The sequence below is a fragment of the Ranitomeya imitator genome, chromosome 4 (assembly GCF_032444005.1).
Source record: "Ranitomeya imitator isolate aRanImi1 chromosome 4, aRanImi1.pri, whole genome shotgun sequence".
NCBI classification, from domain to species: domain Eukaryota; kingdom Metazoa; phylum Chordata; class Amphibia; order Anura; family Dendrobatidae; genus Ranitomeya; species Ranitomeya imitator.
The window spans coordinates 492865844-492883151 of record NC_091285.1 but is presented as its reverse complement, the minus strand read 5'-3'; the positions used below and the strand labels follow the sequence as shown (position 1 = coordinate 492883151).

The 17308-nt window shown below is 47.4% G+C and overlaps 1 protein-coding gene across 1 annotated transcript in view; it reads right to left on the bottom strand.

Moving 5' to 3' along the window:
- The window catches only part of GNB5 (G protein subunit beta 5), a 95386-nt gene extending 78767 nt beyond the window's left edge, over positions 1 to 16619 (bottom strand). The window contains exon 1 of the mRNA XM_069765983.1: positions 16475 to 16619. Within this exon, the coding sequence (XP_069622084.1) occupies positions 16475 to 16600 (126 nt within the window). The 5' untranslated portion in view covers positions 16601 to 16619. The remainder of the gene's footprint in view (positions 1 to 16474) is intronic.
- Between the last annotated feature and the right edge of the window lie 689 nt (positions 16620 to 17308).

Below are 17308 nucleotides of genomic sequence, written 5' to 3'. Positions count from 1 at the left end.
GGGGCAAAGAGCAGGACCGCTGGAGGCGGAGCCAAGGGCAGAATCGCAGGAGGCAGAGCAAAAACGAGAAGGAGTGAATACAAGGAAACACACAGAGGAATAGGAAGGGGTACAGACAGGGATACAAACAGACACAGGTATAGTACTAGGTTCAGACAGGGTCAGGAACGGGACAAGGCACAGAAACAAGGACTCAGACCAGGGTACGAAGCCCCACTGGGTGACAGAAACAAGAGACACAGGTACAGGCCAGGGTGTGAAGCCCCTCTGGGTGGCTGACACAAGAGAAATAGCAAGACAAGACCAGGCACCTCAGCAGCAAGAAACTAACTGAGGAAGTAAGTTGCTCAGGCATTCTCCTATGGGCGGGGATTGTTATGACCTGGTGGTCAGGACAATAATGGACCTGGTGGTTAAGAGCACACGGAATGACCTGATAGTTACTGATAATAAGGACGAGCTCTGGGACATGGGAACTCTGCTGACCGCAATCCCTAAACCTATCAAACACACTAGAAATAGCCGTGGATTGCTCCTAACGCTCCCTATGCAACTCGGCACAGCCTAAGAAACTAGCTAACCCTGAAGATAGAAAAATAAAGCCTACCTTGCCTCAGAGAAATTCCCCAAAGGAAAAGGCAGCCCCCCACATATAATGACTGTGAGTAAAGATGAAAATACAAACACAGAGATGAAATAGATTTAGCAAAGTGAGGCCCGACTTACTGAACAGACCGAGGATAGGAAAGGTTACTTTGCGGTCAGCACAAAAACCTACAAAAAGACCACGCAGAGGGCGCAAAAAGACCCTCCGCACCGACTCACGGTGCGGAGGTGCTCCCTCTGCGTCCCAGAGCTTCCAGCAAGCAAGACAACAAATTAAATAGCAAGCTGGACAGAAAAATAGCAAACCAAAGAAATACAAGCTGGAACTTAGCTTCTGATGGGAAGACAGGTCACAAGAACGATCCAGGAGTGAACTAGACCAATACTGGAACATTGACAGGTGGCATGGAGCAAAGATCTAAGTGGAGTTAAATAGAGCAGCAGCTAACGAATTAACCTCCTCACCTGTGAAACTCAGAAACACCCACCAGAGGAAGTCCATGGACAGAACCAGCCGAAGTACCATTCATGACCACAGGAGGGAGCCCGACAACCGAATTCACAACAGTACCCCCCCCTTGAGGAGGGGTCACCGAACCCTCACCAGAGCCCCCAGGCCGACCAGGATGAGCCAAATTAAAGGCACGAACCAGATCGGCAGCATGAACATCAGAGGCAAAAACCCAGGAATTATCTTCCTGACCATAACCCTTCCACTTGACCAGGTACTGGAGTTTCCGTCTCGAAACACGAGAATCCAAAATCTTCTCCACCACATACTCCAACTCCCCCTCAACTAACACCGGGGCAGGAGGATCAACGGATGGAACCACAGGCGCCACATATCTCCGCAATAACGACCTATGGAACACATTATGGATGGCAAAAGAATCAGGAAGGGCCAAACGAAATGACACAGGATAGATAACCTCAGAAATCTTATACGGACCAATGAAACGAGGCTTAAACTTAGGAGAGGAAACCTTCATAGGAACATAACGAGACGACAACCAAACCAAATCCCCAACACGAAGTCGGGGACCCACACAGCGCCGGCGGTTAGCGAAACGTTGAGCCTTCTCCTGGGACAATGTCAAATTGTCCACCACATGAGTCCAAATCTGCTGCAACCTATCCACCACAGCATCTACACCAGGACAGTCTGAAGACTCAACCTGCCCTGAAGAGAAACGAGGATGGAAACCAGAATTGCAGAAAAACGGCGAAACCAAAGTAGCCGAGCTGGCCCGATTATTAAGGGCGAACTCAGCCAACGGCAAAAAGGACACCCAATCATCCTGATCAGCAGAAACAAAGCATCTCAGATATGTTTCCAAAGTTTGATTAGTTCGTTCGGTTTGGCCATTTGTCTGAGGATGGAAAGCCGAGGAAAAAGAAAAATCAATGCCCATCCTAGCACAAAAGGATCGCCAAAACCTTGAAACAAACTGGGAACCTCTGTCAGAAACGATGTTCTCCGGGATGCCATGTAAACGAACCACATGCTGGAAAAATAATGGCACCAAATCAGAGGAGGAAGGCAATTTAGACAAAGGTACCAAATGGACCATCTTAGAAAAGCGATCACAAACCACCCAAATGACCGACATCTTTTGAGAAACGGGGAGATCCGAAATAAAATCCATAGAAATATGCGTCCAGGGCCTCTTCGGGACCGGCAAGGGCAAAAGCAACCCACTGGCACGAGAACAGCAGGGCTTAGCCCGAGCACAAGTCCCACAGGACTGCACAAAAGAACGCACATCCCGCGACAAAGACGGCCACCAGAAGGATCTAGCCACCAAATCTCTGGTACCAAAGATTCCAGGATGCCCAGCCAACACTGAACAATGAATCTCAGAGATAACTCTACTAGTCCATCTATCAGGGACAAACAGTTTTTCCGCTGGGCAACGGTCAGGTCTATCAGCCTGAAATTTTTGCAGCACCCGCCGCAAATCAGGGGAGATGGCAGACAAAATTACCCCCTCTTTGAGAATACCCGCCGGCTCAGGAACACCCGGAGAGACAGGCACAGAACTCCTTGACAGGGCATCAGCCTTCACATTCTTAGAGCCCGGAAGGTACGAAACCACAAAATCAAAACGGGAGAAAAATAACGACCATCGAGCCTGTCTCGGATTCAACCGTTTGGCAGACTCAAGATAAGTCAAATTCTTGTGATCTGTCAAGACCACCACGCGATGCTTGGCTCCTTCCAGCCAATGACACCACTCCTTGAATGCCCACTTCATGGCCAACAATTCACGATTACCAACATCATAGTTACGCTCAGCAGGCGAAAACTTTCTAGAAAAGAAAGCACATGGCTTCATCACCGAGCCATCAGAACTTCTCTGCGACAAAACAGCCCCTGCTCCAATCTCAGAAGCATCAACCTCAACCTGAAACGGAAGCGAAACATCTGGCTGGCACAACACAGGGGCAGAAGAAAAACGACGCTTCAACTCCTGAAAAGCCTCTACAGCCGCAGAAGACCAATTGACCACATCAGCACCCTTCTTGGTCAAATCAGTCAACGGTTTAGCAACAGTAGAAAAATTAGCGATGAAGCGCCGATAAAAATTAGCAAAGCCCAGGAACTTTTGCAGGCTCTTCACAGATGTCGGCTGAGTCCAATCGTAAATGGCCTGGACTTTAACAGGGTCCATCTCGACAGTAGAAGGGGAAAAAATGAACCCCAAAAATGAAACCTTCTGAACTCCAAAGAGACACTTTGACCCCTTCACAAACAAGGAATTCGCACGAAGGACCTGGAACACCATTCTGACCTGCTTCACATGAGACTCCCAATCATCCGAAAAGACCAAAATATCACCCAAATACACAATCAGGAATTTATCCAGGTACTCTCGGAAGATGTCATGCATAAAGGACTGAAATACTGATGGAGCATTGGAAAGCCCGAATGGCATAACCAGGTACTCAAAATGGCCCTCGGGCGTATAAATGCTGTTTTCCATTCATCGCCTTGTTTAATACGCACAAGATTATACGCCCCTCGAAGATCTATCTTGGTGAACCAACTAGCCCCTTTAATACGAGCAAACAAATCAGACAGCAACGGGAAAGGATACTGAAATTTGACAGTAATTTTATTAAGAAGGCGGTAATCAATACAAGGTCTCAAAGAACCATCCTTCTTGGCCACAAAAAAGAACCCTGCTCCTAACGGTGATGACGACGGGCGAATATGGCCTTTCTCCAAGGATTCCTTTATATAACTCCGCATAGTGGCGTGTTCTGGCACAGATAAATTGAACAATCGGTCCTTAGGAAACTTACTACCAGGAATCAAATTAATTGCACAATCGCAATCCCTATGAGGAGGTAGGGCACTGGCTTTGGGCTCATCAAATACATCCCGATAATCCGACAAAAACTCTGGAACTTCAGAAGGAGTGGAAGATGAAATAGACAAAAATGGAACTTCACCATGTACCCCCTGGCAACCCCAGCTGGACACAGACATAGATTTCCAGTCCAATACTGGATTATGAACCTGTAGCCATGGCAACCCCAAAACGACCACATCATGCAGATTATGCAACACCAGAAAGCGGATATCCTCCTGATGTGCAGGAGCCATGCACATGGTCAATTGGGTCCAATACTGAGGCTTATTCTTGGCCAAAGGCGTAGCATCAATTCCTCTCAATGGAATAGGATACTGCAAGGGCTCCAAGAAAAAACCACAGCGCCTAGCATACTCCAAGTCCATCAAATTCAGGGCAGCGCCTGAATCCAGAAATGCCATAACAGAATAGGATGACAAAGAGCAAATCAGAGTAACAGACAATAGAAATTTAGACTGTACCGTACCAATGGTGGCAGACCTAGCGAACCGCTTAGTGTGCTTAGGACAATCGGAGATAGCATGAGTGGAATCACCACAGTAAAAACATAGCCCATTCCGACGTCTGTGTTCTTGCCGTTCAGCTCTGGTCAAAGTCCTATCACATTGCATAGGCTCAGGCCCATGCTCAGATAGTACCGCCAAATGGTGCATAGCTTTACGCTCACGCAAGCGTCGATCGATCTGAATGGCCAAGGACATAGACTCATTCAGACCAGCAGGCATGGGAAACCCCACCATGACATCCTTAAGGGCTTCAGAGAGACCCTTTCTGAAGATTGCTGCCAGGGCACATTCATTCCACTGAGTGAGCACAGACCACTTTTAAACTTCTGACAATATATCTCCGCTTCATCCTGACCCTGACACAGAGCCAGCAAGATTTTCTCTGCCTGATCCACTGAATTAGGTTTGTCATAAAGCAATCCAAGCGCCAGGAAAAACGCATCAACATCACGCAATGCCGGATTTCCTGGCGCAAGGGAAAATGCCCAGTCTTGAGGGTCACCACGTAACAAAGAAATAATGATCTTTACTTGTTGAACAGGGTCACCTGAGAAGCGAGGTTTCAGGGCAAGAAACAATTTACAATTATTTTTGAAATTCAAGAACTTAGATCTATCACCAAAAAATCAGGAATTGGAATCCTAGGCTCTGACATCGGATTCTGAACCACAAAATCTTGAATGTTTTGTATCCTTGTAGTGAGATTATCCATCCAAGAGGACAGACCTTGAATGTCCATGTTTACACCAGTGTCCTGAACCACCCAGAGGTAAAGGGGAAAATAGAGACAAAACACACTGCAAAGAAAAAAAAATGGTCTCAGAACTTTTCTTATCCCTCTATTGAGATGCATTAGTACTTTGGGCCACCTGTACTGTTATGACCTGGTGGTCAGGACAATAATGGACCTGGTGGTTAAGAGCACACGGAATGACCTGATAGTTACTGATAATAAGGACGAGCTCTGGGACATGGGAACTCTGCTGACCGCAATCCCTAAACCTATCAAACACACTAGAAATAGCCGTGGATTGCTCCTAACGCTCCCTATGCAACTCGGCACAGCCTAAGAAACTAGCTAACCCTGAAGATAGAAAAATAAAGCCTACCTTGCCTCAGAGAAATTCCCCAAAGGAAAAGGCAGCCCCCACATATAATGACTGTGAGTAAAGATGAAAATACAAACACAGAGATGAAATAGATTTAGCAAAGTGAGGCCCGACTTACTGAACAGACCGAGGATAGGAAAGGTTACTTTGCGGTCAGCACAAAAACCTACAAAAAGACCACGCAGAGGGCGCAAAAAGACCCTCCGCACCGACTCACGGTGCGGAGGCGCTCCCTCTGCGTCCCAGAGCTTCCAGCAAGCAAGACAACAAATTAAATAGCAAGCTGGACAGAAAAATAGCAAACCAAAGAAATACAAGCTGGAACTTAGCTTCTGATGGGAAGACAGGTCACAAGAACGATCCAGGACTGAACTAGACCAATACTGGAACATTGACAGGTGGCATGGAGCAAAGATCTAAGTGGAGTTAAATAGAGCAGCAGCTAACGAATTAACCTCGTCACCTGTGAAACTCAGAAACACCCACCAGAGGAAGTCCATGGACAGAACCAGCCGAAGTACCATTCATGACCACAGGAGGGAGCCCGACAACCGAATTCACAACAGGGGATGCCTTAAGTAACAGAGGCCTCTTGACAATTAGCTAGGGACACCTTAGGAAGATGCACACTGACTCAATAAGAGCCAGGGAGGGCCGGAGCCACCCTCCTATGCACACACCCAGGAAGTATGAAGAGAGCAGGGAGGAGACAAGAGGCACCCAGCATGAAGCCGGAAGAAGACAGAACTCACAGCATAAGTGAAAACACCGTGTGCACAGTCACTATATGGTGCATAGACTAGGTTCCCAGACCATCAATACAAATAAAAAAGAAGTCTAGCACTCATCTTCAGCAAACGTGGAATAGATTTATTTGTAGCACTTGAAACGTTTCAGTCTAAAGGGACTTTCATCAGTCATGTGCTAATGATAGCCAGTAGGGCTGTGTTCATGGGAAAAGAAAAAGTACCCAATCAATGTACAAAGACGCCGCCACTCTATAGGGCACAAAGGATAGGAGTAATATAACTTAGGCAGAGTGCTAATATGGTGGGGCGACGCCTTTGTACATTGATTGGGTACTGTTTCTTTTCCCATGAACACAGCCCTACTAGAACTCACAGCATGGCCTGAAGTAGTGAGTAAGTTGGTGTGTAATGCAGGTGGGGATGGGAAGCCATGCAGTAATGCCGGAAGAGTTGTTACAGTACCTGAAGCTGAAGGTACCCACACAGGATCCATCTTCTGCCTGTTATCCTGAGAAAGCTGGACCTCCTCCTCCGGGTCAGAGGAAAGCTGAGATTAGTAAGCTTCCATTCTGGTATCTTCACCAACCAGCCACATGGAAGCTGAAGGTATCCACATAGGATCCATCTTCTTCCCATTATCCAGAAGAAAACATCCAAGAGGCAGGGATGTTCCTGGGAACAGATCACTGGTATAGTCGTTGAGGCCATGTGGAGAGAACACCACCGCTTCCCCTTGATTGGAGACGCCCTCACCCCTTGACTCGATGACTAGCAGACCAGATGAAGGAGACAACACTGCTGTCTGACTGATGCATGGGAACCAGACACCTCTTGCAATTTGGTTGTTTCAATCGCAGCAGCTTGCTGGGTCTTCAGACCTGAACGCGTAACAGAGTTCTAGGCTCAGAATGACCCATGGACATAGCAGACAGCATATGAAAGATGAACTTCTTCATGTACAATTTTCCAACTTGCAGCTGAAATTATATTGTCCCTGAAGGACTAGACTGCTCTTAAGTAGGGCTCGGCCATTGCCAGACAACGCCCTCACCCGATTCTGGAGCTGTAGGGCAGAGTTCACACACTGACTCTGTATGGCTGGCGGCTTAAACACACCATAGCTCCCAGAAGGCAGAGACACAGTCATTGACTTTAATGGAGAGGAGGTACTCTCGCCAAGGGCAGCCTCTCCTACTGGCCTAGAGTTTTGGAGTATAGGCTTTATAGGGCAGAGATAACCACAGCGATACCGTATTTCATTCTCGGGACTAGATTCAGGCTGCAGGTTTGCTAGCCCACTCTTACCAGACCTCTTGGATCTTGCTCGGGTGGCTGTTTTGTCAGGTTGTGGAACAGGTAAGTCTTGGACGGTCATGGACGGATGTGACGGTTTACTCACAGGTTTCTTTCGTCTGGTCCATCTCTGTAAACTTAGGGGGGAAGTCTTTTCAGAAGACGCTGTACTAGGCTTATCGAAGACCTTACAGAAGGCGAGCAGATTCAAGATGATGGGATCCCCTGCTTCTCAGAGTGGGCTGAGCCACTTCAAAGCATCTCCTGCTAGGTAGGTCATTAAGAATCCTACTTTTATCCTATCTGTGGCGAAATAGGGAGCATGCCATTTGAAATAGCGCAAGCACTGCTCCAAGAACACACGACACTGCTTTGGATCCCCATCGTAATATGGCGGATCTGCTGGGGTGGGTTCAGCTTTAAGAGTGTAAGCCTCAAGACAATTAAATAGCTCATTAGTGACTATGATTGTGGGTGATGCAATGAAGGATTGGATTTCAGACCGGGTAAAGAAGTTATCCAGTTGCTCATGCTGGCCAGAAAAAAGTTCATCTTGCTCTGAGAGTGAAAGGACATGGGACTCGGCGGGGACCATGGCCTGAGCAAACTGTCATATTGACTGGGTGGTGTGAGCGAGGGGATTGTGGCCCCACTGTGCCACTAACCAGACTACCCTGGAAGGGGTTTGACTAAGCAGCTACCTTGGTGTTCACTGGCGCCTCTGATGGTGAGGTCAGGCTTGTGCGGCAGGTAGCTGTCAGGTACCACTCCAGGGTGGTGTCTGGCTGTGGCAGCTGATCCCACTGGGGGATGGAACGCTAGGACAGGAGCGGACACGGCTGAGACACTGGCAGGTGGGCATGGCTGAAACACTGGCAGGCGGGCATGGTTGAGACACTGGCAGGCGGGCACAGCTGAGACACTGGCAGGCGGGCACAGCTGAGACACTGGCAGGTGGGCACGGCTGAGACAATGACAGGACAGGCGGGCACAGTTGAGACACTGGCAGGACAGGCGGACACGACTGAGACACTGGCAGGACAGGTACTGACATGGTAGGGACAGGAATACGGGCAGGTATATGGAAACAGGTAGGGACCTGTTCAGACTGGAGGGTATATGGGAAAAGGCAGGGACCTGTTCAGACTGGAGGGTATATAGGAACAGGTAGGGACCTGACCCGCAGATAGCAGAACGGAACTAGAGCAGGACCGCAAGGTTGCCGAGAGGAGAGAAGAGCAGAGACGCTGGTTGCAGTGCAGCAAGCTGAACCTCAAGGAGTGGATGCAAGGCAGAACTGCAAGAGGCGGAGCAAAGACCAGAACCGCAGGAGGCGGAGCAAAGACCAGAACCCCAGGAAGTGGAGAAAAGACCAGAACCGCAGGAGGCAGAGCAAAGACCAGAGCCGAAGGAGGTGGAGCAAAGACCAGAGCTGAAGGAGGCGGAGCCAAGAGCAGAACAGCTGGAGGTGGAGCCAAGAGCAGAACCGCTGGAGGCAGAACCAAGAGCAGAACCACTGGAGGCAGAGCCAAGAGCAGAACTACAGGAGGCAGAGCAAAGAGGAGAAGGAATGAACAGAAGGAAACACACAGCGGAATAGGAAAGGCTACAGACAGGGATACAAACGGACAAAGGTTTAGGAATAGGTTCAGACAGGGTCAGGAATGGGAATGGGATAAGGCACAGAAACAAGGACTCAGACCTGGGTACGAAGCCCCACTGGCTGGCTGAAACAAGAGACACAGGTACAGGCCAGGGTACGAAGCCCCTCTGGGTGGGTGACACAAGAGAAATAGCAAGACAAGACTTGGCACCTCAGCAGCAAGAAACTGAGGAAGTAAGTTGCTCAGGTATCCTCCAATGGGCGGGGATGCCTTAAGTACCTGAGGCCTCTTGATAATTGGCTGGGGACACCTTAGGAAGATGCACACTGACTTAATAAGAGCCAGGGAGTGCCGACTGCCCTCCTATGCACACAGCCAGGAAGTATGAAGAGAGCAGGCAGGAGACAAGAGGCACCCAGCGTGGAACCAGCAGAAGACAGAACTCACGGCATGGCCTGGAGTAGTGAGTAAGGCTACGTTCACATTAGCGTTCCGCTAATGTGCGTCGCTGTTGCGTCGGCGACGCAGCGGCGACGCGCCCCTATGTTTAACATGGGGGACGCGTGCGTTTTTTTTGTTGCGTTTTCCGACACGTGCGTCGTTTCCGACGCTAGCGTCGGACGCAAGAAAATGCAACAAGTTGCATTTTTCGTGCGTCCGATTTTCGTCAAAAAACGACGCACGCGTCGCAAAACGCAGCGTTTTTGCGTGCGTTTGCACGCGTTTTTTTGTGCGTCGTGCGTTGCGTCGCCGACGCAGCGGCGCGCAACGCTAATGTGAACGTAGCCTAAGTTGGTGTGTAATGCAGGTGGGGGATGGGAGGCCATGCAGTGATGCCGGCAGAGTTGTTACAACTTTTCAAAGGAGAATCAAGTAGATTATTCAATCATGTTTGTTTGAGTGATTGTATTTTTCATGAGTGAGCAGTTGTCACCTTAAATGGAATCTGTCTCCATGTTTTTGCTATCCCATCTAAGAGCAGCATTATGAGCAGAGACCTGATTCTAGTGATGTGCACTTACTAGATTTTGTGCTGCAGTTTTGATAAAATAATTTTTTTATCAGCTTCAGATCTATCAGTTCTCTGAATGCTGAACTCGGTATAACCGCGTCCACACCACTGATTGGCTGCTTTTTGTGTGCACTGTGCATAGGGGTTATTCATAGCTCATGTGTATGGAGGACTACATGGCAACAGGTTTTCTAGTCCTCTAGTGATAATCTCCTGCTGGTAAAAAATTGATTTTTACAGCAAGCAGCCCAATAAATGACACATTGCTGGAAACATGGGCTCTGTCTCTACATAATACTATGCTCAGATTAGGTGGCAAAAACCTAATGACAGATTTCCTTTAAGGCTATGTGCACACGTAGGAAAAGAGGTGCAGAATTTTTTTATGCGGATTTTGTGCGGTTTTTGCCACTGCAGATTTCTAACATGGAGGGGTGCAGAAACGCTGCAGATCCGCACAAAAGTGATATGCACTTCTTTGAAATCCGCAGCAATTCCGCACTGATTTTTCTGCACCATCTGCAAAGGTATTTTTTATCCCATTGAATAACATTGTACTGTACATCACAGTGCGGATCTGCAGCGTTTCTGCGCGGAAAAATCCGCTGCGGATCCGCAGCAAATCCGCATCGTGTGCACATAGCCTATGGCTTTGGTCACACATCTGTGTGTATTTTTACAACTGTGTAAAACGGAATGTTTTTTTTTCCATGTGTCATCTGATTTGCCACCATTGCTCATCCCCTTTTAATCATCCATTTTGAAAACTGAAGTGAAATGTGGAAACTTTTTTTATTATCCATTGACTTTTAGCGATAGATCAGTAGAAAAAGGATGAAACATAGATGCAATACTGAAGTAAATATTATGTCTTTTGTCATTTATCTATTTCAGCTGAAAAGTGGATGAGGATAGGACATGCTCTGAGTCTCACGTATCAGACACACACTTCCATTCTTGGAACAGAAGTATGGACCAGTGAATTTTTATGGATCCTTGTGCTGTCCGAGAAAAGAGCGCATGGACGTGTCACATGGATGTATGAATGCAGCCTTAGTAGTAGGTGTATTTGGTGTATGAGCATCCTGGCACATACAAAATTCTGATCAAATTGAAAATTTATCTGCCCGGGTAAACTAAGGCAAATGTGACAAAATAATAGTGTGGATATATATTTTAGGCAGAGTTAGCTTTAGTGTCAGAGATGATGCACAGCTGGGCGCCAACTTTAGTGAGTACTGATTTATATGAAACTAGATGGTGGCCCGATTCTAACGCATCGGGTATTCTAGAATATGCATGTCCCCGTAGTATATGGACAATGATGATTCCAGAATTCGCGGCAGACTGTGCCCGTCGCTGATTGGTCGAGGCAACCTTTATGACATCATCGTCGCCATGGCAACCATTATGACATCATCGTCGCTGTGCCCGTCGCTGATTGGTCGAGGCAACCTTTATGACATCATCATTGCCATGGCAACCATTATGACATCATCGTCGCTGTGCCCGTTGCTGATTGGTCGAGGCCTGGCGGCCTCGACCAATCAGAGACGCGGGATTTCCAGGACAGACAGACAGACAGGAAGACAGACAGACAGACAGACGGAAAAACCCTTAGGCAATTATATATATACTAGATTGTGGCCCGATTCTAACGCATCGGGTATTCTAGAATATGCATGTCCCCGTAGTATATGGACAATGATGATTCCAGAATTCGCGGCAGACTGTGCCCGTCGCTGATTGGTCGAGGCAACCTTTATGACATCATCGTCGCCATGGCAACCATTATGACATCTACGTCGATACTGTGCTTGTCGCTGAATCAGAAACGTGAGATGTCTACGTCCTTTATGACATCATCGTCGCTGTGCCCGTTGCTGATTGGTCGAGGCCTGGCGGCCTCGACCAATCAGACGCGGGATTTCTACGTCCTTTATGACATCATCGTCGCTGTGCCCGTTGCTGATTGGTCGAGGCCTGGCGGCCTCGACCAATCAGAGAGCCGGGATTTCCAGGACAGACAGACAGACAGACAGACAGACGGAAAAACCCTTAGGCAATTATATATATAGATATATATAGATAAGTTGGTTAACTATGCTTATTACATAATTCTTACCTCTGTATAGGCGGCTACTGTGTAAGCACAGGGAAAATGTTCTTTATAAACAAACTACAGCACTGTACTTAATATTTCTGCAGAAGGACAACGGCCCCAGACCTAACCGATATCATTAAGAAATATATTCACCATAAGGGCAGTCCCAGACGTCCAGATAATTCCGGTACCGGAAAAATCGGTACCGGAATTATCCGTGTCCGTGTGCCCGTGCGTTTCTGTGGCACATCAGTATGGCACACGTGTGCCGCCCGTGTGCCCACTGGGTACCATGCGCACCGTGCAGGAGACAGCGCTAAAGTTTAGCGCTGTCCCCTCCATCTGGTGCTGAAGCTGCCATTCATATCTTCTTTGCAGCAGCGTTTGCTGTAGAGAAGATATGAATATTCTTTTTTTTTTTTTTGTTTCTCGTGTTTAAAATAAAGATCCCTGTGCCCAACCCCCTCCCACCCCCTGTGCGCCCGCCCGCTGTTCTTAAAATATTCACCCGACTCCCTCGCTGGCTGGCGCTGCTTCCTCTCCTGGCCGCACCTTCTACTGTATGAGCGGTCACGTGGGGCCGCCGATTACATTCATGAATATGCGGCTCCACCTCCCATAGGGGTGGAGCCGCATATTCATTACTGTAAATGAGCGGCCCCACGCGCCAGCCAGCGAAGGAGCCGGGTGAGTGTTTTAAGAACAGCGGGCGGGCGCACAGGTGGTGGGAGGGGGGTGGTCACATGGATCTTTATTTTAAACACGAGAAACAAACAAAAAAAAGAATATTCATATCTTTTCTGCTGCAAAGAAGATATGAATGGCGGCTTCAGCACCAGTGGGGGGGACAGCGCTTACTGTAGCGCTGTCTCCTGCACGGCACACAGACTGCACACAGACAACGTCCGTGTGCGGTACGTGTTTTACACGGACCCATTGACTTTAATGGGTCCGTGTAATCCGTGCGCTCCCACGAACACTGACATGTCTCCGTGTTTGGCACACGGAGACACGGTCCGCAAAAAATCAGTGACATCTGCACAGATGCATTGATTTCACTGTGTCTACATGTGTCAGTGGCTCCGGTACATGAGGAAACTGTCACCTCACGTACCGGAGCCACTGACGTGTGAAACCGGCCTAAAGAAGAACAAGGAGTCCTGTAAGTGATTATATGGCCCCCACCGAGACCTGATCTCAACATCTAGTCTGTCTAGTGGGATTACATTGAGAAACAGAAGGATTTGCACATAAAAACAGAAGATCTGTGGTTAGTTCTCTAAGACAGAGGTGTCAAACTACATTCCTCGAGGCCTGCAACCAGGTCATGTTTTCAGGATTTCCTTGTACTGCACAGGTGATAATTTAATCACCTACACACATAATGATTGCAGCACCTTGTGCAATGCTAAGGAAATCTTGAAAACACGCATGGTTTGCGGCCCTCGAGGAATGCAGTTTGACACCCCTGATCTAAGATATTTAGAACAACTTCCCGACAAGTTCCTTCAAAAACTGTGTACAAGTGTACCTGGCTGGGAAAATTGATGTTATTTTGAAGACAAAGGGTGGTCACGCCTAATAAAGATTTGTTTTAGATTTCTCTTTTAATCACTCACTTTCCATTTGATAATTGATAAAATAAACTATTAAGGCCGATGTCACACTAGAGAGAAATACGAGAAATATACGGCTGATGGAAGCTGCCCCATAGAGAAACATAGGTCTGTGTGCAATGCGTTGTTTTGCGCCTCTCCCTCGTCCGTATTTCTCTCTAGTGTGACAATGCCATACGGATGACACACGGATAATTTTTGGAGAAAAAAATCGCATCCTCGCATTGAATACGGATCACTGTTCAGGAACTTCTCGGCCGTAAAAAACGGACCGTATTTTTATACGTTAGGTCTGACCCCGGCCTTAAGGTACCGTCACACTAGACGATATCGCTAGCGATCCGTGACGTTGCAGCGTCCTGGCTAGCGATATCGTCCAGTGTGACAGGCAGCAGCGATCAGGCCCCTGCTGTGCTGTCGCTGGTCGGGGAAGAAAGTCCAGAACTTTATTTCGTCGCTGGACTCCCCGCAGACATCGCTGAATCGGCGTGTGTGACACCGATTCAGCGATGTCTTCACTGGTAACCAGGGTAAACATCGGGTAACTAAGCGCAGGGCCGCGCTTAGTAACCCGATGTTTACCCTGGTTACCATCCTAAAAGTAAAAAAAACAAACACTACATACTTACCTACAGCCGTCTGTCCTCCAGCGCTGTGCTCTGCTCTCCTCCTGCACTGACTGTGAGCGTCGGTCAGCCGGAAAGCAGAGCGGTGACGTCACCGCTCTGCTTTCCGGCCGCTGTGCTCACAGCCAGTACAGGAGGAGTGCAGAGCACAGCGCTGGAGGACAGACGGCTGTAGGTAAGTATGTACTGTTTGTTTTTTTACTTTTAGGATGGTAACCAGGGTAAACATCGGGTTACTAAGCGCGGCCCTGCGCTTAGTTACCCGATGTTTACCCTGGTTACCGGCATCGTTGGTCGCTGGAGAGCGGTCTGTGTGACAGCTCTCCAGCGACCAAACAGCGACGCTGCAGCGATCCGGATCGCTGTCGGTATCGCTGCAGCGTCGCTAAGTGTGACGGTACCTTAGCACTTCTATTTTTGAAAGCATTCTCACTTTGCAGGAGTGTTTCATACCAGCCTAAACCTTTTGCACAGTACTGTATGTCACTTAACGTTTCAGCCAAGTCATCTGCTGAAAAACAAAGCGCTGACTGCAGAACATTCCGTCTTGTTTTTACTTCATTGCATCAGATTCCAAGTAGAACTTGGACGTTAGAACAATGTAATGTGCAACCGTTGTTTGCAGGATCCCGTCATACCGACCTGCTTGTAATTTTGTAAGATTTAAATAATTAAAGTGTCTTATCAGAAACTAAAAAAAAAATCACCCAGACCGATGTGCTCTATGACGTTGACACTTACGGGATATGTGCCTTTTATTGTTCCAATGAATCCAAAGTAAGAAATAATGAAGTTTTACAAATAATGTTGTTAAAAACAACTATCATCTTGGTCTCCATGGTAAAGCATTATAAACAAACCGTGTCTATAATCAGGAGTTGGCGCACTCCACTCTGCCCCCCCTCCTTGCTAGCTTTAGGCTAGGGTCACACGAGCGTATATTCACTCATCATAGAGGATCAGGCCGATTATGCGGATCACACTCTGCTCAAACTCTAATCATAGTGTGCTCCGATTCTCTGGGTTGAGGACAAGATGGAAAAAAACATTTTCATCTTCTCCATTATGTTAGTCCGTGGAAATCAGACCGCTCTCTGATGTCATCTGAGTGCAGTCCGATGGTTGCCACGGACTCATTGACTTGCATGATGGAGCGCGATCCAAATATCGCATTAAACTTGGGAAGGCAGCAATATTTTTCTCTGGACCTGCTCTGTCCGGGGGAAAAAAAAAATCACATTTGCACTGCCCGTAGACTAACATTGGTCCGAGTGTGATACGATGTTTTGCCGGATTGCAATCAGACCGATAATAAGGTTGTCAGCACGAGCCCTAATGTCTATAGATTATATTTAGGGAGGCACAAATATCTGCACACAAAAATGGTGGTATTTTTTTTTTTATTTGATGACTAGTTGCAAAGTTGCTTCATTTTTTATTTTAAATGCATTGAAGTAATTAAAAATAGTTTGCAAAACTGTATAATTTAGGACTAAGTAGTGGTCAGATGGCCGGGTGTCACTTCTGCTCCTTCATATGGCAAAGAGGAAGTAGAGGTGAGACATTTATATATGGAGCCCTCCAATCAGGGGCAGACATACCATTGGGGCTCAAAAGGTAAGGGGGCCCATTTCCACCTCTAAAGTTAATGGAAGTGTGCATTATGATGATCTATTAGATTTCAAGGGGCCCATATATTGTTCTTACATAGGGGCCCGGTCTGTGTCCACCCTTGCCTCCAATGAAGTATCCGAGGTCACGAACCATGTATTTATCCTTCACTTTTTACCAACCATTTCCAATGCTTTGCTTATATAGGTTAATACATTTTGTATTGTGATTGGAATGACTGATTTTCAAACATGAACATACCAGTTCCACACATAGTGAGCAGACGGTGACAGGCTCGGTCTTTATGTAGACGGTCCGCAATGGCTTTTCCCTGCTGCATTTGGAGCATGGACCAAACAGGATAGTGAGAAATGTTTGATCACACATCCTTCACGTCTCCGGTGAGCTGCAAGAAACAGACACAGAGCATTAGACCTGACCTCCATGTTATTACCATAGCAGCTAATGGCTCCTAACAATAGGACGCAGTAGGCAAGATGAGCTGCTCCATGTAATCCCTGCAGACCTCTGTAATGGATGCACGCTATGTTTCCTGCGCCATGTGTATAGTTATATTTATCGTAATCTGGAAATACATTACACTTTTAGAAACCAGACTTATTTTAAGCATGTTCCTTTCTTTAATGAACTCAATAATCACAATTATGTATTACAAACTGCATGTCTGTATACAAGTACATTAAAGGGGTTTTACTGTTTTGAAAAGCCCTGTCTTACAGCAGCAGTTGATTGAATACAAAAAAAAAAAAGATGTGCTTTACTAGCCCTCCCCAGGTCCGGCACTGAGTCTTCACCGTTGCTCCTGAGGTCTTCTATTGTCTGCAGCGCTGATGTCATGTCAACAGCTCTGCAGTAAATATGTGAGCTCAGGCGCGGTTCCCGAATTGTGGCACAAGCTCACTGATTGGCTGCAGAGCGGTGGGTGTGATGTCAGTACTGCGGGCATTAAGGCTATGTGCACACGCTGCGGATTTTGCTGCGGATCTGCAGCAGTTTTCCATGAGTTTATAGTACCATGTAAACCTATGGAAAACAAAATCTGCAGTGTACATGCTGCTGAAAAAAATGAGCAGA